General features: G+C 41.4%; 1 protein-coding gene across 2 annotated transcripts in view; it reads left to right on the top strand.

Moving 5' to 3' along the window:
• Positions 1-22258, top strand: part of NDRG2 (NDRG family member 2) — a 46752-nt gene extending 24494 nt beyond the window's left edge. The window contains exons 2-17 of one of the 2 annotated variants that reach the window (XM_073671195.1): positions 4448-4518; positions 4606-4647; positions 6959-7064; positions 7637-7757; positions 8184-8246; positions 8331-8391; positions 9547-9633; positions 10307-10363; positions 10453-10556; positions 11361-11405; positions 13128-13179; positions 13262-13309; positions 14333-14368; positions 15109-15160; positions 19155-19188; positions 19814-22258. In XM_073671195.1, coding sequence (XP_073527296.1) covers positions 4456-4518; positions 4606-4647; positions 6959-7064; positions 7637-7757; positions 8184-8246; positions 8331-8391; positions 9547-9633; positions 10307-10363; positions 10453-10556; positions 11361-11405; positions 13128-13179; positions 13262-13309; positions 14333-14368; positions 15109-15160; positions 19155-19188; positions 19814-19985 — 1143 coding nt within the window. In that variant the 5' untranslated portion in view covers positions 4448-4455 and the 3' untranslated portion in view covers positions 19986-22258. The remainder of the gene's footprint in view (positions 1-4447; positions 4519-4605; positions 4648-6958; positions 7065-7636; positions 7758-8183; positions 8247-8330; positions 8392-9546; positions 9634-10306; positions 10364-10452; positions 10557-11360; positions 11406-13127; positions 13180-13261; positions 13310-14332; positions 14369-15108; positions 15161-19154; positions 19189-19813) is intronic. The other variant, XM_073671196.1, reaches the window with a different exon arrangement.
• Positions 22259-26929: the final 4671 nt, after the last annotated feature.

Here is a 26929-nt window from a genome sequence, read left to right as displayed (position 1 = left end):
AACTCCACCACGTGCTTGGTCCGCACATGTTTCCACATATTTGTGGTATTGAGGTTGCTGACACTTTTCCCTCTTTTCACCTTCTGATTACACAGCTTGCATTTGACAAAGCAAATGTCATCTGCAACTGTGTCAAAAAAGGACCAGGCACTGCAAGTCTTGGGAGCGCCCGCTTTGGATTTTGGAAGAGCCATGCTCCTAATGGGTGCCGAAGTGGAGGCTACAGGCAACCAAGTCTGCCCCCTCCCTCTCCCTCCTTTTTGGGCCGTTCGGGGAATCTCTTCCTCAGAGCTGCTCCCACCACCTTCCTGTCCCTCACGCCATGATGGGTCAAGGACCTCATCATCTACACCACCCTCTTCAAACAACTGCTTCTCCTGGGTAGTCTCGACAGCACAGTACGCACCAGAAAGTGGCACCTGAGTCTCATCATCAGATGCGTACTGAGGTGTGCTGCTGACCATAGGCACTGGCCCACCCGCCTCTTCAGATTCAGAGAGACAAAACGGTTGCGCATCACTGCATACTACCTCTTCTTCAAATTCTCGAATTCTGCTTGGCTGGCCCCCTCTTTCCAAGCCAAGAGATTCAGAGAACAGAAGTAGAGATGGCTCCTGTCCAGGGCTCTCTGACTGCCTGGGCAATTTGGCAGGTGGTGAAGAGACAGATGGGTGCTCTTCAGTGCTCAGGACCTGAGAGGATCTGGAACTAATTGAAGTCGATGCGTTAGCTGCCATCCATCCGACAACGGCTTCAATTTGGTCCTCGCGCAGCAGTGGGGTACGGCTAGCTCCTACAAAGCTGCGCATAAAGGACTGTTCCCTGGTAAAACTGGGGGATGCTGAGTCACTGGTGCCCGCAGCAGGCACAGAATCCCCACGTCCTCTCCCTGCAGGCACAGAATCCTCACGTCCTCTCCCTGCAGAAACTCCACGCCCACGACCACATGCCTTACTTCCTGCCTTCTTCATCTTGGTAGACTGATAAAGATAGGCAGAAAAGTACTAAGGGCTTAGTGTGCTTATTCCTGAACAGCTGCTAACCGGTATAAGAAACACTAATTTTATAAAGTGTGGACTAGACTTTAATATGAGCTAATGTGGCCTACACAACTGTAAAGTGGAGTGTTTGGTGAACTTTATTTAGGTTTTTTTTTGTCACAAAAAGACACTGGATGTGCCTAAAGATGTAATAACGATAGTATCACAAACTTTTTGTAGCTATTACAATGTAGGAAGGTAACCTACAATGCAATAGATGAGGCTGCAAAAAATAGGCTAATACTAATCTGGCTGGGGCTGCAGGGCCCAATGCTGCAGAAAGGCTCCTCTATCTACTCCTATATAGTGTGTTTGGAATCAATTTAGCTGAATACGGATGGAACCACCACACTAATAGGAGATATCAGGAAAAATTATGAATTGGCAATAAAGGACAATGTATGAGGCAGTGACACACACTGAGTGCACTACAACCAGACGGGGTTGAAGCACACACTACAGGGTGAGCTGCACTCACACACACAGACCTTGCAGACAGCGGTGAACAGTACAGATGCAGAGCACTGTGCACTAGTGCTGCAAGACGGAAAAAAATGTCTCTATCTACTCCTATATAGTGTGTTTGGAACCAATTTAGCTGAATACAGATGGAACCACCACACTAATAGGAGATATCAGGAAAAATTATGAATTGGCAAAAAAGGACAATGTATGAGGCAGTGACACACACTGAGTGCACTACAACCAGACGTGGTTGAAGCACACACTACAGGGTGAGCTGCACTCACACACCAGACCTTGCAGACAGCGGTGAACAGTACAGATGCAGAGCACTGTGCACTAGCGCTGCAAGACCAAAAAAATTTCTCTATCTACTCCTATATAGTGTGTTTGGAACCAATTTAGCTGAATACGGATGGAACCACCACACTAATAGGAGATATCAGGAAAAATTATGAATTGGCAAAAAAGGACAATGTATGAGGCAGTGACACACACTGAGTGCACTACAACCAGACGTGGTTGAAGCACACACTACAGGGTGAGCTGCACTCACACACCAGACCTTGCAGACAGCGGTGAACAGTACAGATGCAGAGCACTGTGCACTAGTGCTGCAAGACGGAAAAAAATTTCTCTATCTACTCCTATATAGTGTGTTTGGAACCAATTTAGCTGAATACAGATGGAACCACCACACTAATAGGAGATATCAGGAAAAATTATGAATTGGCAAAAAAGGACAATGTATGAGGCAGTGACACACACTGAGTGCACTACAACCAGACTTGGCTGAAGCACACACTACAGGGTGAGCTGCACTCACACACACAGACCTTGCAGACAGCGGTGAATAGCACAGGGAACTGTGCACTAGCACCGCAAGGCACAGTGATTTAGAAAGTAGCTTGGGTAAAGCAGTATAGAGCAAATAGGTAGCTAAAACTGTCCCTCAGAACAACAGCGTCCTATCCCTAACTGAATTCACAGCAGAGTGAGCTCAAAATGGCGGCGGTGGCTTTTATAGTGCATCATGACATCATTTCAGCAGCCAATCACAGCCATGCCATTAGTTAAGATGCCTACATGCCTAACAGGATGTGCCCACACTTCTTAGGATCCTCATTGGCTGAATAAAATGAAAATGTCTCATTGCATTATGGGAACTTCCGATTCCGGTATACGATATTGCAAAAGTATCGGAATTAAGTATCGGAATTCCGATACCGCGAATATCGGCCGATACCCGATATTTCAGTATCGGAATGCTCAACACTATATATTACTCATCACCATCTAGAGGTCCTACATCCAGCACTTCCACCAGTCAGTGTTTTGTAGATTGCAGGACCCACTACATAAGGAAAAAACGAGGAACATAATTGGCTGAACAGTAGTAGACTAAAAAGATTTCTTAGTACAACTTTTGGACCCTTCACAGTAGATATGTGAACATAGATGGATTACAATATTGGACATTAAGGTGAAGGCGAATATAGAATCTTCACCTTTATTTTCTACCAATTGAAACCATATTCTGATTTTACATATTCATTTTAGTGCCTGTATTTTAGATGTCTTTATTTTGTTTGATTGCGGGACAGTGCTTTTGCCTAAGCTGCAACTTCTATTGTAATTAAAAAGTCACCAAAACTCTTAAAAATTATAGTTGACATAAAAAAATATATTTTTTTCTGATGACACAAATGTATCCACAAGGCTGAACAGACAATAGATTTTGTGTGGGAAAATGTGTCATAACAAGGATCTACCTGAAAACATTTGCAAGCAAAGCATTATTTTAAGATTTGGCCAGTTTTACTTAGTGTCTGTGCTGCATATAACAACCAATGGGGGTTCACATTTCTTTTCTTTTTTTTCGCAGTGTATTATAAAAAAATTAAGGCGGGGGTGAGGGGGAAAGGAAAGGGTTAAAGTTATAGGCCCGCCTAAAGGCTTAAAAATATGAGGGTAAGTAATAATCAGTTAGTCTGGGGTAGTGCATTCCAAACAACTGGCGCAGCAGGAGAGACGTATTGGAGGTAGAAGTAGGAGGTTTGGATTATGGAGTATTGTTGGTTTAAGGTCAGTTGCAGAATGGAGAACATGGGTAGGGTTATAGGTTTTATTCTATATAAACTGTAAAGCAATTTTTTTTTCTTAAAGAGAACCTGTCATGTGAAAAAAACGCTATTAACCTGCAGATATGGGGTTAATCTGCAGGTTAATAGCATTACTTACCTGCCCGGTGCTGGCACTTAGAGTCCCACAGCTGTTTCAGTCACCAATCTTTGTATAGAGAGTGGCGGCTGTAACTGCACCCCCACTACACTGACTGACAGCAGCTAAGCATGAGGGCCGGCTGTCAGTCAGTGTCAGGGGCGCGGTTACAGCCGCTAGTCTCTATACATTGGGCGATGACGGAACCTGCGTCGACTCCACCCTCGTGACTGAAAACCGAACACAACCAGGAGGAATAATGTTCATTTCCTCCCGGCAGTGGGGCTCTAAGTGCTGGCACTAGGCAGATTCAGCGCACTATTAACCCCACTGTTGAAACCTTAAAAAACGAGTTGAAAAATTACCCTCTTTAGGAAATCCCACAGCCTATAACCCTACTGCCTCCATACTGCCATAAGAGTACGTTGTACTTCCACTCTCTGACTCCTTTCCCCTTTAGCAGATTGGTAGCCCACACTTCCATATTGCCTTTTCTTCTGAAGCAGTAACTCATGTAGTTTGTGATTACTCTGCTGGTTTATTATGTTTTGTTTTATGTCATATGTTTTCAATATACACTTTACCCCATTTATTCTATAATAGCTGGGGCAGAGAGTTGAATGCTTGGGATCCCACAATGTACCCATTGTACAGAAAGTCTGAAAAATATATATATTTATTTTTTACAGTTTTTTTTCCTCATATGAATTTTTTGTGTTTTTTAGATCTGGAGATGTCGGAGTTACAAGAAGTTCAGATTACGGAGGACAATGCTCTTATGCAGGACCCCTTAAAGGTAAGATTATGGCTATTAACATTTGCTTGTCCCTTGTAACCACCTCCTAAGTTATACTTATCAGAAACCTCTTTCTTCTCCATTCAGGCAGCTGAGCTAGCAGCCAAGCTACTTCAAGTGCAAGAACAGGTATGCCTATGTCCGTATTTGTGACGGAAAAGCCATCATGTCTTATTTGGAAGGCCATGTTTGTACGTCAAGCACATAATATATGCATGTGTTATCAACACGTAATATGGTTATTCTTTATCAGCTTAGTCATTTTTACATATCTTTAATGTAAGTGGTACGGGGTGTTTTTTATATTTAATGGTTAATATGGATCTTCTTCAAAGCGAATCTGTCACCAGGTTTTTGCCACCTAATCTGAGAGCAGCATAATGTAGGGTCAGAGACCCTGATTCCAGTGAGGTGTCAACTTACTGAGCTGCTTGCTGCAGTTTTGATAAAATTACTGTTCTATCTGCTGTAGATCTAGAAGTTCTCTGAATGCTGAGCTCTCTATAGCCCCACCCACACATCTGATTGGCAGCTTTCTGTGTACACTGTGCAATCAGGGGTGTGGGCGGGGCTATAGAGAGCTCAGCATTCAGAGAACTTCTAGATCTACAGTAATTTTATCAAAACTGCAGCAAGCAGCTCACTAAGTGACACATCACTGGAATCAGGGTCTCTGCCCCTACATTATGCTGCTCTCAGATGGGGTAGCAAAATCTGGTGACCGATTCCCTTTTACTCTTATATGAATCTCACATGTTATGCATGTATTAGGTATCCTAATATCAGACTTTGGATGTTTCTAGGTTATACTGTTCCCAAAAGTCATATTAAGAAATATAATGAAAATGATATGTTTCATATATAAATATATATTTATATTATAGCGTTTTACTAACCAAAACATTAGTGAAAATAGAACAAAAGAGCAATGATAAACTATTGAGATGCAAGATTTTACATTTTCTGGCTTTCTAACCAATACATTATATATGCAGGATTTGAGTATTTTGGATGATGCAGCAACTCCTTTTCTGTAGCGTTGTATAGCGGTGTCTATGTATATAGAGTTGTGTACCATTGTGTCTTGTGTGCCTTTTATCACTATACATGGTGATTTTCACTAATCTGCTGTGCTTTATGTACAACTAATGGTATTCTACACAAAGTTACTTAGTGGGATCTTTCCAGCTGATATCCCAAGGTTTACCTACTTCTTGAGCTGTGTATGGTCACGTGGCATTGGAGTTGACATGTTTGGGATGCATCATTAGATATTAATACTCATTGGATTACCTCTATTAAATACAGTATATCAGCGGTTGAATTGGTTTAAAGCCGGGGTGCACAAACTTTTTTAGTCCAAGGGCCACTGAACCAATCCAGGGACCACACTAAAAATTAAAGGGGTATTACCTTCTGTGACAATTTATGGCACATTGAAAGTACATACAATAAATGTCTGGCCCAAATTCTACTTACAGGACTCTAATGATACGTTCACAGGTTTCTGACTATTTAAAAATGGCTTTTGCTCCTAACTCCGCATAAAAAGACACATCAAATACTCTTTGAATATGTTTCCGACTGATTTTAATGGGAAAGGCTCCTATAGTGCACACAGTATTGTTGTTTTTCACGTTATTTTGAACATCTTGCACTAAAACCAACCAGCAGGAAGCTAAATCAAAGAGTATTTGAAGCATTTTTTTTTCAATGTGGATTTACAGTAAAATCCACTTCTAAATCCTCTTAAAAACACTGTAGGAATAGGGCCGAAAGAGTAAGAGGTCATGCATGCACATGGCGCTCTACAATGGATCATTACTGTCTAATAATTCAGAACTCCCATAAAGTAGAGTGGAGTGACGCCCAGACACAAAAGGCCACCTGTCTAATTCCCAGACTCCTCTCTGGAGTGCCAAATGGGTGACGAGACCCCATGCTCCTGTATGAGGCGTCCAGAGAGGTCTACACCGTGCACCATTAGTACTGCCAGTGCCGTCTCCTCAGCTGCTGCCACTACTCTTGTGTGTGTGGCTGACCACGTATAGATAACCTGACAAGCATTTTTCAGTCCATATGGTTGGGGTCCGCACAGAATGACATCGTGGGCACTCCTGGTTTAAGAGCAAGAGACTGCTCCTTCTCTACAACATACACTGAATATTCGAACCCTATTCTCACATTGAGATGCTTTACACAACACATATAGATATACATACACCGCATTAGTGTTGTCTCTCTTGAACAAAATCGAAACCTTCTGCTGCGGAAACCACTGTTTTCTTGTGTTCAAGCGACTGTATATACTTAACCCACATTTGCTGTGTTTGTGCAGGAGCAAACCGTCCATTGAGCGTGCGCTTTACTGGTCTTGTATTGATGTCTTCCTGCGTTCTGGTAGATCTCAGTCTCACTATTTGTGTATCTCATGGTATAGAAACATTCAATCGAAACTCCCTATGGGATGGTGACAGTCACAATTCAGGGCTCCCCCAAACCCAAGAGGCCAGCGATTGTAACATTCCATGATGTGGGGATGGACCGTGAGTATGAGGGCTGTCTGCGCTCAGCCATTCATTGTTGGGTGTTGTGTACGTCTGTCTTGGCTGTCTCTCGGGGTTCTTCTCTGTTTGTCTGTCCAGTGCTTGTGGGGGCTTTCCTTTCTTTGTGTAGTGATATTTGTGTATTTTAAGGGCAAGTGATCCTCTAGATCTCTTAAATCTCTTGCAGCTTGATTGCTGCCCTGTGTAAATGGCTCTTCTTAGTTATTTTTTGCCATTTTTGTGTGACTGCCGCAGTAACATCATGAGCAGTACTAGGGGGGTCACAAGACGAGGATTTCTAGGATCCGGCTAGTTGCTACCATCACATTTGTAGGCTAAATGGAAAGCTCTAAAGCATTACCTAGACATGTCCAGAAGAAGACATAGTGGTTGACTCCCCATGAGTGCTCATGAAACTTGGCTCCTGCCAGATCCTACATCTGATGAAGATAATGAAAGTTTCCTTTTTTTTCTAATTTCACGCCTCTTGTCCTTGCGTCATGTATTTCTTTTTTTGTGTCTCCCTTTATAATTTTCTTTTCTTTTTCTTATCTTATTTTTTCCATTCTCAGATAAATTGTGCTTTAAAATGCTCTTTGAAAACGAGGACATGTATGAGATTGTGAAGAACTTTGTTGTTTGCCACATTGATGCCCCAGGACAAGAGGAGGGGGCAGCTGTCTATCCTGCTGGGTGAGATTTCTGTATTATGTGGGTGGCTATTGGTCACACTGACATCTGTCAGTCTTGACTTATGCACTTTTCACTGGTGTGTGCCATTGCAAAAGTGCTGCTGGAGATGAAGGATCGCCTGACACTTCTGGCACCATTTCCAGATTTGGTGTTGTCAGGCTAAATATGGAACATGACAGTAAGAAATCTAGAAATAAGTGCAGAAGACTGCCAGGTAATCTCATAGGTACTGGGTTTCTGGTGGGTGCCCCAAAGATTGGCAGGATTTGGTTACAATAATGTGATGCCTATATGGAGCTTTGTCTATGACCTCTTATGTACAGTACTGTACATCCACTGAAGATGCTAATAATGATTTTACGTGAAGGTCCAGTATTGGCCACTATATGTGCTGCCTCTTTAGTCTCTCATTCTGCGTTCTCTTAGGTACCAATATCCATCACTTGATCAACTGGCTGAAACCATCCCATGTGTGCTGCAATACCTGAAGTGAGTGATTAAATGGAGCTGAACCTTGAAGTAATGGACGTCTTCATGGCCTGTATGTAACCTGTTGTCTTCTTTTCACTACAGTTTCCCCAGTATTATTGGGATTGGTGTTGGTGCTGGTGCATATGTCTTGGCCAGATACACGGTAAATAACATTGATTGTGTCTTGACGTTGGAAACCAAGCTTCATGGACGTTCTCTTCATGCTCTGTTTTCTTCCCTCCATTTATTAAATTACTATTAAAAAGAAATCTAGACAATATAAGCCAAATGGTTGTTTTGGAAGCTTCTATAATCTCTTTACTTTAAAGCCTCCATACACATTAGACTCCAGTCGGCCAAAGATGCCGATTTATGACGGGGATCAGGCGACAGTCTACTGTTTATGGGGGCGTCCCGACTCTCCACCGAAAGATGACGGCAGGCAAGAGAAGGATCCAGACTGATGAATTAAGTCACCATAAAAGTCCTACAGTAGCTCTCTCATGGAGAACACAGGAGACCTCAGCCAAGCAGAGGATCACTGTATATGGGGTCTCCAGGAGAAATAGTTGTAGGCAAACCATCTTTCAGCTAACAGCTGTATAATATGTAGGGCCTTAAGTTTTAATAAATGTGGCTCAATGTTGTTTTCAACTGCTTTAGCCCACATCATGGTTTTACTGTAGTATTCACTATTCATACGCACCAAATACGTCACTTTGCATATCGGTGCTGCTTATCTTTTCCTACTTAGTCTATGCTGAGTATTGTGTAACTGTGCAGTTTTACTTAAAAAATGTCTTGTATATAGATACTCTAGTTTTCAGATCAGACTGTGATCCCTTGGTTTAGATTGCTTCTATCCATTGTTTTCCATCTGCTAGACCTTCCTCTTTATCAGTATGCTCCCGTAACCAGTTCCATGTCTGGGAACCACTTCTGCTTTTGTGAAGTGTTCACATGTTTTGTCATGATGAACATACAACTTGATACTAAATAAGTGTCATTTTCCAAGATTCCCATCATCTCCACACAATGTCCCAGAGGCCGGTATTGAGCTGCTATGTACGGACTAGTGATTGCATAACAAAACCTGTTGTCCATTTTGCTTGTCAGTGTATTTTATTGGTTCCCTACAATTGTTGGGAATCATTTACCATCCTCTGAAATGAGATCTTCTAAAGTCTTCTGGCTGACTGACTTAAAATGGCATTCTTTTTTTTTAAGGAAAGCAAGGCAATTGATTAAATTCACACTTTTTGTTAAGTGTTTGTAGAATTGAAATCTAATTTTTCGGCATTTCTCCATCTTCTCACAGCTTTCTCATCCTAACACTGTGGAAGGGTTAGTTCTCGTTAACATTGATCCAAATGCCAAAGGCTGGATGGACTGGGCAGCACATAAGGTAAAAGAAGACTCTACATTTTCTGAACATACTGGGGAGGATTTACTGTCTGGTACTTTTATATGCCAGTTTTAAAGGAGTATTCTCAAGTTTGGAAGTTATCCCCTGTCCAGAGGATGGGGTTAACTTACCAGGATCTGACCGCTGGGACCCCCATGAACTAGGGCTCTGAAGACCCCCGTGTGAACAGGGACCGATTGATCATGTACAATGCCTCTCTATTCATTCTTAATGGGAGTGCCGATAACCAGCCAAGCGCTGCGCTCAGGAATCTCTAGTGGTCTCTTTAAGAATGATTGTGATCAACCATCGCTCCATTCACAGGGGGTTCCTCGGGGACGCAGGCGTTCCCATAGGTTGGAAAATTATCCTCTCTCTTTATCTTTATGATTTCCAAATTTGAGAATACGCCTTTTAAAACGAAGTCCTCTGTGGCATGATCCTACAGGTGTGCACCAAATTTTGCACCTTTTTCCTCCAGAACAATGCCGTACATAGATTAATAAAACTCCCCCAATGTCTGACGCGTTGTATTGCTCATGTCGTGTATATTTTTAATATACCACTTTATACTTCGGTTACGTTCTCTGCCTCTGCCAAGTCAGACGGTCACGGGTTTTATTTAAATATAGATGAAACTGATCATACTGTGATGTGGCTTTCTCCTCTCCAGCTTACAGGCCTCACTTCATCCATCCCGGAAATGATTCTGTCACACCTCTTCAGCCCAGTAAGTGAACGCACTGAAACTAGAGTAGGATTAGTAGCCACCTGGATACAGTTCTTACTTTCTTGCCTTTATCGGATCTGTTTCTGCAGGAGGACATTTCTGGAAACTCCGATATTGTGCGTCAGTACAAAACCGCCATTTTAAACTCTCCTATTGTTGGCAACAACCACCTGTACTGGAACAGCTACAACAGGTAAGTCTACTGGTGCCATGTTGGACTTCATTGTGGTTATGTTAATTTTTAAGCTTCCTATTATTTTTGCATCCCACTATTGGGTTGTCATAGCCTTGTTCTAGTTTGTTACCATCTGATCATTTGCCTGTCCTAAACACATTGTGTCGCCCATCGGCAAATATGTCCTAAACTCTTGCTGACAGTTACATTGGAATTTTTGCATGGGAAACATGGAAAAGTTATTTCTAGCAATCGATGACTAATAGAGGAGTAACTCTGGGTTATATAAATGTTCTATTGTAGGATGAGACCTTTATGTGACTTGGACGATGCAGACAAAACAGCCCCCGATATCTTCTATACACTGTATATTTGTATACACGTATCTATAGGTTCTTACTAATCTGACTGAGTGTAGAGGGCTGTAATTGACTTAATAATAGGATTTTTAAAAATTACTCTTTACTGCATATAACATTTATTTAATGGGAAATTTAGCCCATGTTGTTCTAGACAGCACATCAGTCTTTTAAAAAAAAATAATAATAAAATTGATGGAGCCATGACTTGACCACTGCAGCCAATCACTGGCTGTAGTGGGCCATACTGGCTAAGATCACCACTTCTGTCAGTCATGGTCCTGACGCATACAGGGAATAGGAATTAGAAAGTTACTATTAGCTATACTTGTAAAAAAGGGTGTTTGTGTTTTTTTTCTAAGTTCTGGAAAAAATGTTCACATTGGTCACTGACCACATTATGTAGTGCTTTTTTATATTAATAAAACTTTAAAACTCAATGTTATCGTTTGTTTATCTGCAGTCGCCGAGATTTGAACCTGGAACGTGGAGGGGATGTGACTTTGAAGTAAGCAGAGGGGCTTATTAGCTTATACCCCACTATAGGCCCATTTATCTGGTGGAGGGTGGAGGTGAATGAACGCCTGAATGATAATTTGTGTAAATGTTCGTTCCCAATCATTGCCTCGCGTACACTTGTCTGGCAATCAAAGCACAAATGAGAAAACACTCTCTTTGGCCACTGATCGTATCATTTGTGTGGACGTCGTGTAAACCTGAATGTGCTGCCAATTATTACGTGACGTGTTTTTTTTAGGCTGCGTGCCCACTATGCGTTTTTCAAGCGTTTTTGCCGCAGAATTTCCGCAGCGAAAACGCTTAAAAAAACGCTTGTTAATACCTGCCCCATGGTCCCCAATGATAATCCACATGTGCTGTGCACATGCGGAAATTTCCGCTGCGGATTATCATTGCGGAAAAATCCGCAGCATGTCCATTAATTTTGCGGACACGTAGCGTAATTGCCGCCATTGACTTGCATTGAAACGCATAATATCCGTGTCAGTACATTTGCACACACGGATATTATGCGATTCTATGTGCGGATGGTACCCGGGTCTGGAGAAGCGGAGACTCTCCTCCAGACCCAGGTACCATAGAATCTGTTAAAAAAAGAATTTTGAATAAAAAATAAAGATTATACTTACCTTCCGATGGCTCCCGGTCTCCTGTATGATGCGTCCGGTCTGTTGTATGGGTCGCGGTGGTGTGAAGGACCTGCCATGATGTCATTTAGTCATGTGACAGGTCACGTGACCGCTGACGTCGGCGGACGCGTGACCTGTCACATGACTCAATGACGTCACCACAGGTCCTTCACACCACCGCGACCCATACAACAGACCGGACGGAGCGGAGAAAATACTGGGGGCCATCAGAAGGTAAGTATAATCTTTATTTTTTACCATTCTTATTATTCATTTTTTTTTATTTTTTATTTTTTTAACTATTACTTGGTCACACTATATGAATCCATGCCGGTTGCATGGATTTATATAGTGTGACCAACTTGTCAAGCACTTTTCCAAGTGATGCTAAAATCGCTTGGAAAAGCTTCTACCTGGCAGGAAAAACCCATGTAAAATCCGCATGCGTTTTTCCTGCCATGGAGAAGCGGAAAAAATATGCAGCATTTCTGCATCGTGGGCACTTAGCCTTATGAACTATTGTGTGAACGATCGTTTGTATGAAAATCCCAAAATAATTGTAGCATGTTAACTTAACTAAATGAGCGCCAATCAATTTTCAATCAGCGGGCAGATAATCTGCTCACATAAATAGGCTTTTAGCTAAAAGTAGAGTTTACAAGGTTTCAGTCCAGAAATCCCGTAGATTAAAAAATTACATCTTCTTAAAAAAAAGAAATAATTAAAAACCATATTGGAGAAAAATGAGGCAGGAGAGGGGGTAATAAAATTCTATGAAAAGGTTACGCGTTTCAAACCACATGGCTTCTGGCTAGGATTAAGCACCCATGTGGTTCAAAACGCGTCACCGTTTAATATAATTTTATTACCCTCTCTCCTTCCTCATTTTTTTCTCCCCTTTTTTTTTTTCTCAATATGGATCAAAACCTTGTCAACTATACTCTGTTTGTACATGGAAACCACCGGGATTCCTCATCTGTGCATCCCTTTAAAATGAATCCTTGGATCCGAACCCTGGGTGAGCTGATAAGTTATTTTTTGCTTCTTCGATATTCTAACTTGCCTATTCCTTTGTTTTGTAGGTGCCCTGTGATGTTGGTAGTTGGTGACCAAGCTCCTCATGAGGATGCGGTGGTAAGGATGAATGCATTTATGCTACTGGTTAGATATTTTTTGGGGTGAATTTTCCATTGTGACCCCTGTTGTGCCTCTACAGGTCGAATGCAACTCAAAACTGGATCCAACTCAGACTTCATTCTTGAAGGTAAGTTAGAAAATAACTTGTATAGCCCAGCACTGATGGTTTGACAGAAGTAGCAATGTAGACAGGTCCGTTATATGGCTGAGGGCTACCGAGATCGGCATGGACCCGTCATCCTACTGTACACACAGACCGGCATTTTATACAGATCGTCCTTGTAAAAACTCACAAGGTTAAAGCCTTGGAATATGAGCTGTCAATTCACCAACGGGATAAATAAACTCACTGCAACATTAAAACCTGTTTTATTGTGCTGGGATTGTTATGAAATTGTATCTATGGGCTGCTGTCCTTTTCTGCAAATAGTGATTGAAGTGCGAGCTTATAGTATTTTGAAAGATCAGCGCATCTAAATCTATTTAAAGATTTCTAAACTGCGTAGCAATGAATCCTCCAGAAGTAGTGCCATTCATGAGCTCCATATAACCCCGCCCCCTCCACTGATTGGCAGCCTACGCACAGTGAACACAGAAAGCTACCAATCAGTGGTGTAGGCGGGGTTATACAGAGCTCAGCAATCAAATAACTGCTAGATCTGCAGCAGATAAAACAGTGATTTTATCAAAACTGCAGCAAGCAGCCCAGTAAGTGATACAACGCTGAAATCCGAGTCTGTGCTCCTACACCGTGGTGCTATCAGATGGGGTAGCAGAGATCTGGTGACAGATTCTCTTTAAGCCCTGAGAGGGCACGCCATAGTGTTCTGGTAATAGTTCTTGAGTACATACTTTTATCTTTTATAGTGTAAGGTACTGAGGCTGTTTGTACAAAAAATATTAGAATCCCAGATGCCCCTTAATGCGCTATAGCTTCCAAATGACACAACTCCCCCAGCTTTTCTACTTGGTCAGCTTTCACACGAGGCTATATTTAGTTACTGTATGGCTGGGGAGGCCGGTTTGGCAGATAGGAATACTCATGCTGCCAACAGTAAGCTCAGAAGTAGAGTTTTGGGATAGTTGATGGTTCGGGAGACAGTGAAATTAAACTTGAGACTCGAATACATTTTCCTATATTTTTTCTCAGATGGCAGACTCTGGCGGACAGCCACAGATAACACAGGTAAAACACTTCAATGTTACCAAAGAATATTATTATCCTTATTCTTCTTTTCTCCTTTTTTTTTTTTTTTTTAAATAAATGAGCATTTGAAATTTTTACTATCACATTTTGGCGTGTGTATTCTCTATTATGTAGATTTTGGGGTTTTTTTTTTGCATTTTATTTTCTGCACATCATCAAGAGAGATGCTGTACAGCAGCCACATGCATCACGGGCAGCAATAGGCAGGTTCTGCCTTAATGACTTCTATAGAAGAGTTTTCTGGGCATGCTCTGTGCCTTGTGTAGGGACGGCGCTGAGCCCTGGCTATACGCCATGACTTATTTATATTGTGTTATCTACTGTATATAGAGGTGTTATCTGTCATTATCCTGCCGTGATGATAATCTGATGACTACTAATCTCTCCGGATTAGAAACTATAAGACTAATATAAAACTCAGCGGCCAGAATGTTTTTTGTTTTTTTCTTGTATAGATATAGATATGGTAAATTAAAAAAAAAACAACATAATAAATTTAAAAAAATCAATGTAACCTAAAAGTGCTGACCTTTCTCCTTTAGGGTTTATTGTACATACTTGTTTGTATATTCAATGTATTTTTCACTCAAGTGTCTATTCTTTTCAATAAAGTCATTACAAGGATAATACAAACTTGTACGAAAGATGTTCCTATTCTCATTGGCTAATACTGTATAATGACGTTCTGACTTTTCATTCTTCTTTCCATGCTGTTATAGCCTGGAAAACTCGCTGAGGCTTTCAAGTACTTTGTACAGGGAATGGGCTACAGTAAGTACTGACATCTCTATTCTCCACACTGTCCACGTTCGGGTTATCATCTAACGTAGGAGCTTACAGCTGTCCTCTTATAATGGCGGCTTTAGAAGCAATTGTATGCTCTGCAGACTTAGCAGCTAAGCTGCGTTGCAGGACAGATGTTGGTCTATTCCGGCTTCAGGCGAGTTTTAATTACTCATACATATAAATGGCTCGCTCAAATACAACATAATGCTTGGCTGCAGTCCTCCAGCTGAAATAGAAGGGTTTAGATCTTGAACCAATGCACAACATAGAATTCTGAGATGAAAGCGTCTTGTCCACCTACATGAATTCTGCACCTACATAAGGGGTCAGCACTACATTGGATAAGCCCTGTACTATGTAACCACACAGATGCCTACAAATACAGGATAAGCAAATACCAAAAATAATGAATCTTTTTATTTTTTTATTTTTTATTACATGGTAATACTAAAAAACACAGTTAAAAGGAAGATGTGGTAGGATCAGTAATATTCTAAAAGCACATAGCACCAGAAACACTATACTAGGCATCTGTTGCCAGCAAATGATAAAAGCTGTGAATCATAAGTCAACAATCAAAAGCGGCTCAGAATAAATCAGTATAAATACTGTACATAAACTAGTAAGATAAAACCTACATAGTTACCGACATACAAAGCAGCCGTATCCCCGATTGGTTGCGTTGGTCGGTATCTACATTACTTTGATTTATGAGTCACAGCTTTTACCATTTGCTTAATATGGTGTTTCTTGTGCTATGAGCACTTAGAATATAGTATGCAATGTTTAACTACTAATCATATCCGCTTTCTTGTAAATATAGTCTTCCTTTTAAAGCACCACTCCAGTGTTTTCTTTTATTTTACCGCTGGAGTGGTGCCACTAATCTAAGTTCCCTGGACTTAGTCTCATTCTTACCAGCTGCCGTCTTCATCTGTTATCGACGCCACTTCGGTTGGTATTCTGCAGATTGTGAATTGCCGGATCTCTCCAGTGTTGACTGGGTGATCCGGAAGTCGCTACTCCAGGTAGAACGAGGCTCTCAAAGACTTACATTGAGAGCTTGTGACTGTTACCTTTGACTTCCCGTCAGTCAGAAGTTGCGGTCACAAAATGGCCGTGCCGGGACCGGGAAGTATAATGCTAGGATCAGGGACCTTAAGTTAGTGGCACAACTCCAGGGTTGAAATAAAATAAAAAAACACTGGAGTGGTGTTTTTGACTGTGAATAATTATATTGTTATTATTTGCACTCCTCAATATTGAAATTGCAACACCAAGAAGGAAAAATTGTGGAAGTGTGGAAATCGTAGGATGGATAGATATGTTGATGATATTCAAATGATGAAATAATGGAAACAAAATTTTTAAAACGCATCGATTTATTGAGAATGACTGCAGAAATACACGCACTTTCACGCCTTGGCATGCTATCAATGAGGATATTAATGGTTGTCTGCTAAATTGTTTTGCACTAGGGCACACAAATCATCAAGATCTGCTGCTGGCAGCTTCCTTTGCAATTGACAACCAATGACGTCTCACATTGATGCACATCTGGGACAAGGCTGGAGACTCTGCAGGCCATGGTACCACGTTTAGGCTGAGCAGACTGCTCACAGTATGATGAACAACATGTGGCCTGGCATTGGCATATCCTAAAAAAAAATTATTGTAACGCTGTGTTGTTAGTGTACCTGAAACAAGGACAAGAGGGGTCTAGCTACCATACATTATGCCACCCACACCATAATCCCGGGAGTGGCAGTGGCAGTGTGACAGTCCCTCGTGTGGCGGTCCCTCATGAAGGCCTCTTTATTAGACCTCTTGCCACCTTTCTTAAAGGCTATAATTATGCAGAACAAGACTGCAATGGAGACTTGAAAGGATGTCTGTCCTCTTCAGTGATGAGCCCCACTTTTGTTTTGGACACGATGACAGCCAGAGATTGGTTTGGAGACCATGTGTGCAATGCTATGAAAAGGTCTTCACGATGAAAGGTCACCACAAGTTCTACTCTTGGGATTATGATGTTGTGTGACATAATATACAGTAGCCGGACCCCTCTAGTCTTCATTCCAAGTACACTAAAAGCTTTTCGTACCATTGATTTGCTTATGGAACCTGTGGTACAGCCATTCCTGCTAAATGTTTCATGACTTGTTTTTCAACATAACACCAGGCCATATGTTGCTCCTGCAACTTTGAGCAGCCCGTGTAGCCTAAACGTGTTACCATGGTCTGCAGTGTCTTCAGGCTTGTCTCCCATCAAGCACATCTAGGACGTTAAAGGTCGACAGTTGCAAAGGGAGCTGCCAGCAGCGGATCTTGATGATTTGCGTGGCCAAGTGCATTCAGTGGAGCAGAACATTCCTCAGAGAACCATTAATAACATTGATAACATGCCAAGGCTTGTAAGTGCCTGTATTTCTGTGCGTGGCGCTCATACTCAATAGTGAAGAAATCGAGATGTTTTGAAAATTTTGTTTTGAAATTTTGTTTCCATTTTTTAATTTGCATATCATTAGCATGTCTATGTTGTTTTCAGAATTCCAATAGTTTTCCTTCTTGGTGTTGTAGTTGGAGGACTGTAATATCAATAAAGATTTAGTATTTTTGGTATTCGGTTCTGCTATGTATATTTGTTGGTGTTTCTTTTACACTTCTTTTTGAGGCCTTATCAGGGAAACATTTCTGCCACTCCTGCATTTTCTCAACAGATGACCGTGCGTTGTTGCTTCTTGTTTGCTATAATTTTCTCTTGTGACTAATCCTCCATTGGTTTAATGGGGGTGGGGGGTGGAATCCCATTAATTTTCCTTTTGACCTTTGATATGGCACTGACTACATGTTGTAGTGTTTATAGTTCTCCTTGGCTTACAAGGTATAGACAGGTATTTTGGCTGAGTTGCTATTTTTCAATTCGTAAGAATATATGCTCAGGGTCCCTTTATGTACACAATGCTCTAATATATGCATGAGCCGTCATCGGAAAAAAAAGGTTTGGGGTTTTTGATTCTGTAGGCTGGAAAATTTAAAAAAAAAACAAAAAACCTGGATGGACTCACCAATCTCTAGTCCAGTGGTCCCCAACCTTTCAGACCTTGACAGCCATATTCAGCTCTGTGAGGGTCTCGAGCCACATTCAGCTTCGAGAGAGGGTCGCGAGCCACATCCAGCTCCCAACCCCCTCACAGTAATGGCAACCAAAGCCCCCATTACTGGTGTAATGATAACCAAAGCCTTTCTACAGAAATTACCACAAAGCAGTATACCAAAATCTAAGGTTTCCCACAATACCCCCATTCAGTATTCTCCCATTACACTGTCGCATCCAGCTTCAAGCTGGACCCTAAGACCAGTATACAGTATGTGCATCCAGATCTGCTCTTCTCTACAGGGCTACTCACAAAATTCACCATTTTGAGATGTGCTCTTCATACCTGTTTGCTAGACCAGGAGCTAATGCACCAAGCTGTCAGACAGCCGCGAGCCACATGTGCCTCCTGGGCTACAGGTTGGGGACCCCTGCTCTAGTCGGTTGTTATCTTCAGCCTTATAGTCATTGAATAGCGCAGCATGGGACTTATGTGACCACCACTCCATATGCCTCTTCATGCAGAAAGAAAGAATTGGAGTCTCTGCATGACTACCATTCATTTCAAATGAGTCTTCATGCCTGAAGAGGGAAAGAGGATCATTGACACATTTGGATATTGGGTTATAAATATAATTTGTGGAAAAACCTTTAGGATTTCCTAGTGAAATAGCAAAGCCATAGAAATGTTAGATATGTTCTGTACAAAGAATATTGATCTTTCTCTAGAAGTGTGGATGTTTTATCCCGTCTGATGACAACTGACTAAGATCACTATTGATGCTGGTCTTTCTCCATAGAGTCACGTTTCAGGCCCATTCCTTACTGGTGTCCTCCATAGTGCCTGTAGTTTTCATTTGTCTTGCTATTTCTTCTCCTCAGTCCCCCACATTCTGGATAAGAGGCGCAGTATGGGGTGAAGTATCTTTGAAGAACTTATCAATCCCCCATCCTCCTTCACTGCTCTTGGTCCTTGCACCCTTTCTGCCTCTTCTCACCCAGCTTTTGTCCAGGTGCTTGGGCATGAGACACTCACCTCACCTTTTGTGTGCTTACAATGTACTTTTTCTATCGTGTGTGTGAGCTTACACCTATACCTAGCTATAATGCCTTTTGTGGCAGACGAGCTGACCTAATTTCAGCTTGGTTAGACGACAGAGGAGTTCTTGTTCATTGGCGGATGACCCTATGACCTCTCACCTGTTACCTATAAGCATGGCTAGCCTACAGCTGACCTGTAGTTTTCAAGATCCCACAGCTACACCACATGTCCTGTTAGTTTTGTCACTGTGATGTCACCTATTTCCGGAAATGTCTTATCTGTTATATTAAGTTGAGGAACTCAGAAAGACCACAGTATCTCACATCTTGTTCCTGCACATTTAGCAGAATTGTGTCCACAATTTAGATACATGAAGTGGTGGTGGTCAAGTTTTCTGGAGGAACCTCAAGTGAAGATCCCAGGCTGTTCATCAATCCATTCTTTGTCTCATAATCTTTTTCTGTTTTTTTTTTTTTTTTCTTCTTTTATTTCATTGCAGTGGCATCCTCTTGCATGACTCGTCTGTCTCGCTCGCGCACCGCCTCTCTATCCAGCGAGGGGAATCGCTCACGCTCTCGTACTCTGTCGCAGAGCAGCGAGTCGGGGGGAGGACCACCAGGAACATTCACGGAGGTGACCTGCTGAGAAGCCGTGATGCTGGGGACATGTGATCACCCCCACTCTGTTTGAGGGGAAGGCATTTTAGCAACGCTAATTATGCTAATTAGAAAACTAAAAAACAAACCCAGACTTCACGTGAGAGATAACAAGATGTCTGTACCTGTCTTTCCTTCTCTCCTATCTCCAGATTTTTATGACCCTTTTTTTCTGATCACTTTGCCTTTCTTGTTTTATACTTACAGTTCCTATACTTGTGTAAGAGATTTGCAGGGTTTGCTTAACTTGGAGTAGCATACAGCAGAATATATTAACCTGAGATCACAAAACATATGTAGTTATCTAATATTTCTCTTTCTTCAGTGTATTCTGTAATTTAGTAATTTTTTTTTTCCTTTTTCCATTGCCCTTCCTGATTTTGATCTTCTCCAAAGCCAGGCAGACACAGTTCTTAACAGCTCCACCTCCATGTATCTCTAACTCATTGTATTACCCTAACAAGCCCTCCCTGGCACATAATAAGTTATAATGTGGGGTAACTTCATCTCCTAGCATTATGCCCAAATGAAATTGAAGGGGGGGAACTTGCGGGGAAAGTTCTCAAAGGTCCAACCACTGGAATACTTATCATTTATGAGGTCACTGTAAAGATTGCAGCACAATGGAGAATAGTGCAAAAGTATAAGATTGCTACTAAGACGGTCATAGCTGCTGTCTTTAAGTAAACTCTGCTTCCTTTTAAATGCTTTACCTTGCAGTAGTAGTGTTTGATGCCTTTTTATACTTTGCCATAACTCTTCCCCGCTGCCACTTGCTCAGGGTTGCTTCCGTGAGTCTTAGGGGGAGATATTACTATACTAGTATTTTGCTTTTAAGTTGTAAAAAACATGTAGATATACCGCAGGTTAGATGCATTTTTTTCTTTTTTTTAAATAAACTTGTAGATTGGTTGGGGGACATGTATAGCTAGAAGATTACGTGTCACGTACTTTCATCCTAGTTCAAAATGGCATCCTACCAGTAATGGCCCCATTGTAGATACAAGCTGGTGATGTCACATTTCTATTAATGCTTAGATGTGCGAGAAATGAACCCTAATTGTCATTGTAGAATTGGATTCAGGATAATACTTGGGACATTTATAATATAGCTACTTAACAGCTACTCTCCCCTCATACATACCTGTTCAATATATTAATTCCATTAAAGGGTACAGTGGATTTTTCCGTATTAATTTCCATAGAGTTTGTTAAATTATGCCTTCATCAAGACAATGGACAGCTCAGAATCACTAGTGCCAATTGCAAAATATGACTTCAAGAAAACAATCAGTATTGTACCATGATCATTGTGCCAACCGTACTCTAGCTCTCACTAATTCGCCTAATATATGAGTATATATGTACACCAATTTTAAGACTTTTGCCATAAACTTTTATCTATATGCTTCATTAAAAGGCAAAAGCTACATTATCAGCTATTTTATACATTAAAAATCAAATCCTTATCGATGACGCTTGACTATGAATTTGTGGAGCAAAGAGTGGGAATTAAAAAAACTTTGCTTCTCTGTTACTAAATGAGATGCTGAATTTTAACCATACCGAGTGCTGAATGCCAACCGGGTTGTGGGTTTCCTGCACCCAATGAACTAAAGCTGGCACTATTCTTTACTCATTATAGTGGGTTCTGCCCTCTCTACACTGTAATGTTAAAGGGATCTGGTGGTAACAATGTCTACAAAGAGCAAGGTTATCCATAATTTAAGCACTAAACCCAGCCAGTATGCCAGGTCTTAAAATGCCTGTTCTAAGCTGGTCATACAAAGTAGATAGTTGTCAGTGGATCACCAGACAATCTGCCCTCCAACACTTGCATCTGTGGGAACATGGATCAGGCATGTTGGATGTTAACATGCACAATCTTTTCTTATGCTGGGATATAAACTGCTCTAGATGTATTCAGCCATCTATTATTCCCTCTTGCATTGGTAATATACTTGAACACCAATACAAGCATGCATGTTGTGGGAGGTGGCCGACATCTATCTGAAGTGGATAGCCAGCTTAACCCCCCCGCCCTTTGTTTTTGGAGGGAAGTATCACACTAGACAAACGGCAAATCTGAAAAAATGCGTGGATCGACATAGATTTTAGTAGTCTTGAGATTTTGTTTAATGCTGTAGTAGTTATCCACCATACAGGCATACCCCTGTTTGTTATACAGAAGGAAAAACCCAGTTTGATTTGCTGCCCCTATGTATGTATGTGTGTGTGTATATATATATATATATATATATATATATATATATATATATATATATATATATATATATATATATATATATATACTATATATATATATATATATATAATAATTAGTTGACATTCATGACTCTGACCCTACTGAAAGTTTATTTTTTTTTTTTCAAGTTTGTATAGAGAAAGGTGCCACATCACAGTTTCAATCTCTATGTTTTGAAGGGTTGATGTATAGAAGGGGGCATTCTGTATAGGATTCATTTTGTTGTATTCTTATATTTTTCTGTTTTTTAGTTTTTTTCCTCACACTGTAAAATAAAATATTAAAGAAACTTCTTGTGTCATAATTTCTAATGTTTTATTGAAGCGATTATGAATATCTGCAGCAGGGATTGGACACGGTTGGCCTTTTCTTTTTACATTCTGATTTGAATCATCCGAGGGACATCCTTTTGGATCTTAAACTCTCTTGAACCATATACATTACAGACATGGTTATTCTAAAAATGATCTCTTAGGCCACGTGCACACGTTGAGTATTTGAGTTTTTTACCTCAGTATTTGTAAGCCAAAACCAGTAGTGGGTGAAAAATACAGAAATGGTGATTTGTTTCTATTACCCTTTTCCTCTGATTGTTCCACTCCTGGTTTGGCTTACAAATACTGAGGTAAAATACTGACCAAATACTCAATGTGTGCATGTGGCCTTATAGTGGCCATACACTTTCAATAGTTGCCCCATCTATACATTCTGTACTCCCCATACACATGTATGCATCTGTTTTTCAATAGGAACAAAGGGGGCAGTAAGCCTCTGCCAGGCACCTCTGGTGGTGGCTCATTTTCGTTGTCAACAGAAATGTGCAGAATGAACTTCAGCCAAACGCCTAATAAACATTAGATGTCAAGCCAACATTAGTGTAATGTATACGGTCACCTTTATGGTAAATTTGCACATGGGCCACAGTAAGCTACGACGATCAGGCCGGTAAGATCTATGCCGATGTGCAGTTTTACCCCAAACTGTACTCCTTAATACTGTATGCAGCGAGTGACAAGGTGACATTCAAATGGGGCTTTGTCGACAAAGTGTTTTTTCAGTTTTACAATACAAAAAAAATGCAATTCCACCTACTAAGAGATCAGGTAAATTAGTACTAGGCTCGAAATTTAAGGCAAGTGGGCGTATGGAGCAAAAACCACATTGACATAAGGTGGTCTAGGTTTCCAATTGACTTTCTTATTGGTCAAATAATTTGCCAATGACACCTTACTTTTACCAGCAGTATTGCACACTTGTTAGCAGTCATGTTAAAAAATTGGGTATTATTAAAAAATCATGCAATCTACAAAACATTTTAACCAAGTCCAATGTTAGGGCCCAGGGCCCAACCTCCGCCACTGTTCCTATAATGCCAAAGGATAGGAGACTGATTTTCCTTTGGTTAGTTGGGCATAGACCTTTAAGGCCTGTTCACACATTGCTTTCTTGTCACATTTTTCCCACGTGTTTTTCAAGGGTATAAAACACTGCATTTTATAGTGCCAGCAAAGTGAATGAGATTCCTGAAATCTACACAAGCTGCTTAATTTTTCATTGAGGATTTGAACCATCAAGGTGTTTTTTTTTAAATGTGCAGCATGGCAATTCTTTCAGTGTTTTTGCAGTGTTTTTCACCCAATCAAATGAATGGGGAAAAGCCCATCAGAAACACAAGTTAAAAAGAAATGTGTGCATTTTACACTGTGGTTTTCCTGTCAACATTATGGTTTCTGGTGCAGAAAAATCTGCTACAAATATTGAATGTATGCACATGCCCCCCTTGTATCCTAGTCCACATAATCTTACAGTATACATATAGAACCACATCTGTGCTCATATAGAACCAAATAATATACAAGGTGTGTCTAGAATGCCACACATAGCCTAAATAGTAATCTAATTCCCACGTTGTGTCTTATTTTATACAGTTAAATATTGCCTAGAGTGCCTCGGTGGCAGAATAGCCATCTTTTCCTGCTGCTAATAGCCAATAAAAGTAGTAAAGATCATCGTTCTTGGCGATGCACCATCCTGTGTAAACAGGACTCACACTGCCGAGAACAATGGCCACCTATGTGCGCCGAGCCATCTATTACAGATCGCTCAATACGAATCATTGACTTTGGTTTGACCTAAACAGGCTATTAAACCGTTGTTTAGTGCCGCAGGTCGATCTGTGTAAATGGACCCTTAGCCACCAAGGGATTTGGTAAAGACAGGTAAAATTGACCATGGCTAGAGTTCCCTTTCAAGTTCGTTCATACAAGTGTATTATACGGAGGTATGCTATACATTTAAAAATCGGACCTCATATTATGCAATGTAATTCCGTAGGACTATTCAGATGACCGTATCCATTTTGGAGCAGACTCAATTCTATGGGTGCGCAAAAAAATAGATCCCTATGGATTATCCATATTGCAACCAATTTTTCTGGATACATTGCCATTATTAAAGGGGCTCTTCCACTACTATTTGATCCCCTTTCATAAGTCTTAACCAATTCTTCCTAACAATCACTTACCTAATACTCTTTTATAACCTGTTCTGCTTCTATGAATTCACCTTCATGAAGGCTCTGCTCCTGTTTTATTTACGGAATCGAATGAAATGACAAGGATGTCACTGATGGAGGTGGGGCTGTGTGAATACCCAGGGTCTTCCGTGGGCGTAATACCACTCAGACAACACAGGGTGAGGGTAAAACAGCGTGACAATACTTTATTGAACCACAAAGTGAACAATAAACAGAACAGTCCCAGCAAATACACAAGATGGTACAACATTACACAGTCTCACCCTTCTGCTCCGCCCGCCTGGGATAGAACAGCTGTGTCGTTGGAACTTTCCAGGGCCAACTACCTCAACCAGTGGCCCCCCGTTTCTGGTGGGCTCCCTAGAGAAAAAGCGGCAAGCTTAGAAAGCTAGCAGTCCATCTAGGTACAAGGCTAGGAGACCCGAGGGTCCCACCCTGGCCTCTTTGAGAGTTTCCATGGGGCCAGATGACTGGCTGGTCCCAATCTGGCTTCTCCGAATATCTCCATGGATTCCAGGCGACCGGTGGGTCCCTCCTGGCAACCCCAACCAACATATCCGTGGGGCCAGGTGACTTCATCCCAACCTGGTCTCCCCAAATGTATCCATGGGCTCTCTGATGGTCAATGGAGCAGATCCGTATCTTTCCAGTCAGGGCTATATACCCTTAGGCTAGAATCAAGAAGAATCCAAATCTGTGTCTCTTTGGGTAAAGCCATACTCCCAATCTGATGGTGTGAAGAGAGTCTGAACCTTGACTCTCCCTGTAAAGTTTCTTTCCAATTTCTGTCCCAAGTCTCTTTTCAGCAGGATAGATGAACCCTTTTTCTATACATATAAAGGTCATCAGTCACAGGTCGAGGTTAGAGGTAAAGGTGCAGGGCTCACTCAGGTCTCATTGTTTGAGCTAATCAATTTACATAGCTGGTATAGCAGGGGCTCTTTAAATCAACATTATTGTTTCAGAAGCAAAGAGGAGACAACAATCAGGGTTATATAAATACTGGTAGTTCTTATTGACCAGGCACATAAATACACATACATTCACAAGTCAACAGAAACACAGTAGTGCATTTCTCTTGGATTAACAAATCTAAACGTCTGCCTGATAAAGATTTTAGGCTGTATCATCACAGGCTGCCTTTCAATGATTGACCGGAGTCTGAGAACACATGCAAAGTCAAAACCAGGAGTGGGTGAAAAATACACAAGTGGTGACGTGTTTCTATTATACTTTTCCTCTGATTGTTCCTCTCCTGGTTTTGGCTTACAAATACTGATATGAAATACTAAACATGACCTTAGAATTTGGCATTGCTTGCTGGTACAAGAGGTTGTCAAGTGACTGCAGAAGAGACAGTGCACAGGAGATCTATATACAGTGGGGAAAAATAAGTATTTGATACACTGCCGATTTAGTAAGTTTTCCCACCTACAAAGAATGGAGAGGTCTGCAATTTTTATTGTAGGTACACTTCAACTGAGAGAAACGGAATCTAAAAATAAAAGTCAAAAAATCACTTTGTATGATTTTTAAATAACTAAATTGCATTTTATTTCATGAAATAAGTATTTGATCACCTACCAACCAGCAAGAATTCTGGCTTTCATAGACCTGTTAGCTTTTCTTTAAGAAGCCCTCCTAGTCTGCACTCATTACCTTTATTAATTGCACTTGTTTGAACTCGTTACCTGTTTAAAAGACAGCTGTCCACACACTCAATCAATCACACTCCAACCTCTCTGTAGCATCGGCATCTCTGCCCCCTGACAGGCAGAGACGCCGTCCCCCTTACCGCCGTGCTCCTGGCTCATCGTCTTCCAGCTCTCCTGCTGCTGCCAGCGTGCGCAGCTTCCCGGGCACTGTGCTTAGGGCGCGCGTGTGCTTCCCTCCTCCTAAGGGGGCCGCGCGCTGTCCTAAGGAGTCCCCGGCCAATGGCCGGAGGACTTCTCATATAAAAGGCACCTCCTCTAAAATGGAGGTGCCCGTGCAAGGTTGTAGCTCTGTGTACTTACTCTGCTTCAGCCCTCAGGTCCCGCTGCCAGCCTGACTACCAGTCTAGCCCGCCAGCCTGACTACCTGTCCATCCCGCCAGCCTGACTACCATTGCAGCCAGCCTGACTACCAGTCCGCCAGCCTGACTACCTGTCCAGTCCG

The sequence above is a fragment of the Phyllobates terribilis genome, unplaced genomic scaffold, assembly GCF_046119375.1.
Source record: "Phyllobates terribilis strain yellow unplaced genomic scaffold, ASM4611937v1 Scaffold_1__5_contigs__length_1240528914, whole genome shotgun sequence".
NCBI lineage: Eukaryota > Metazoa > Chordata > Amphibia > Anura > Dendrobatidae > Phyllobates > Phyllobates terribilis.
Note: the sequence above shows the minus strand (reverse complement) of the source record. Positions and strands in the feature narration are given on the sequence as shown.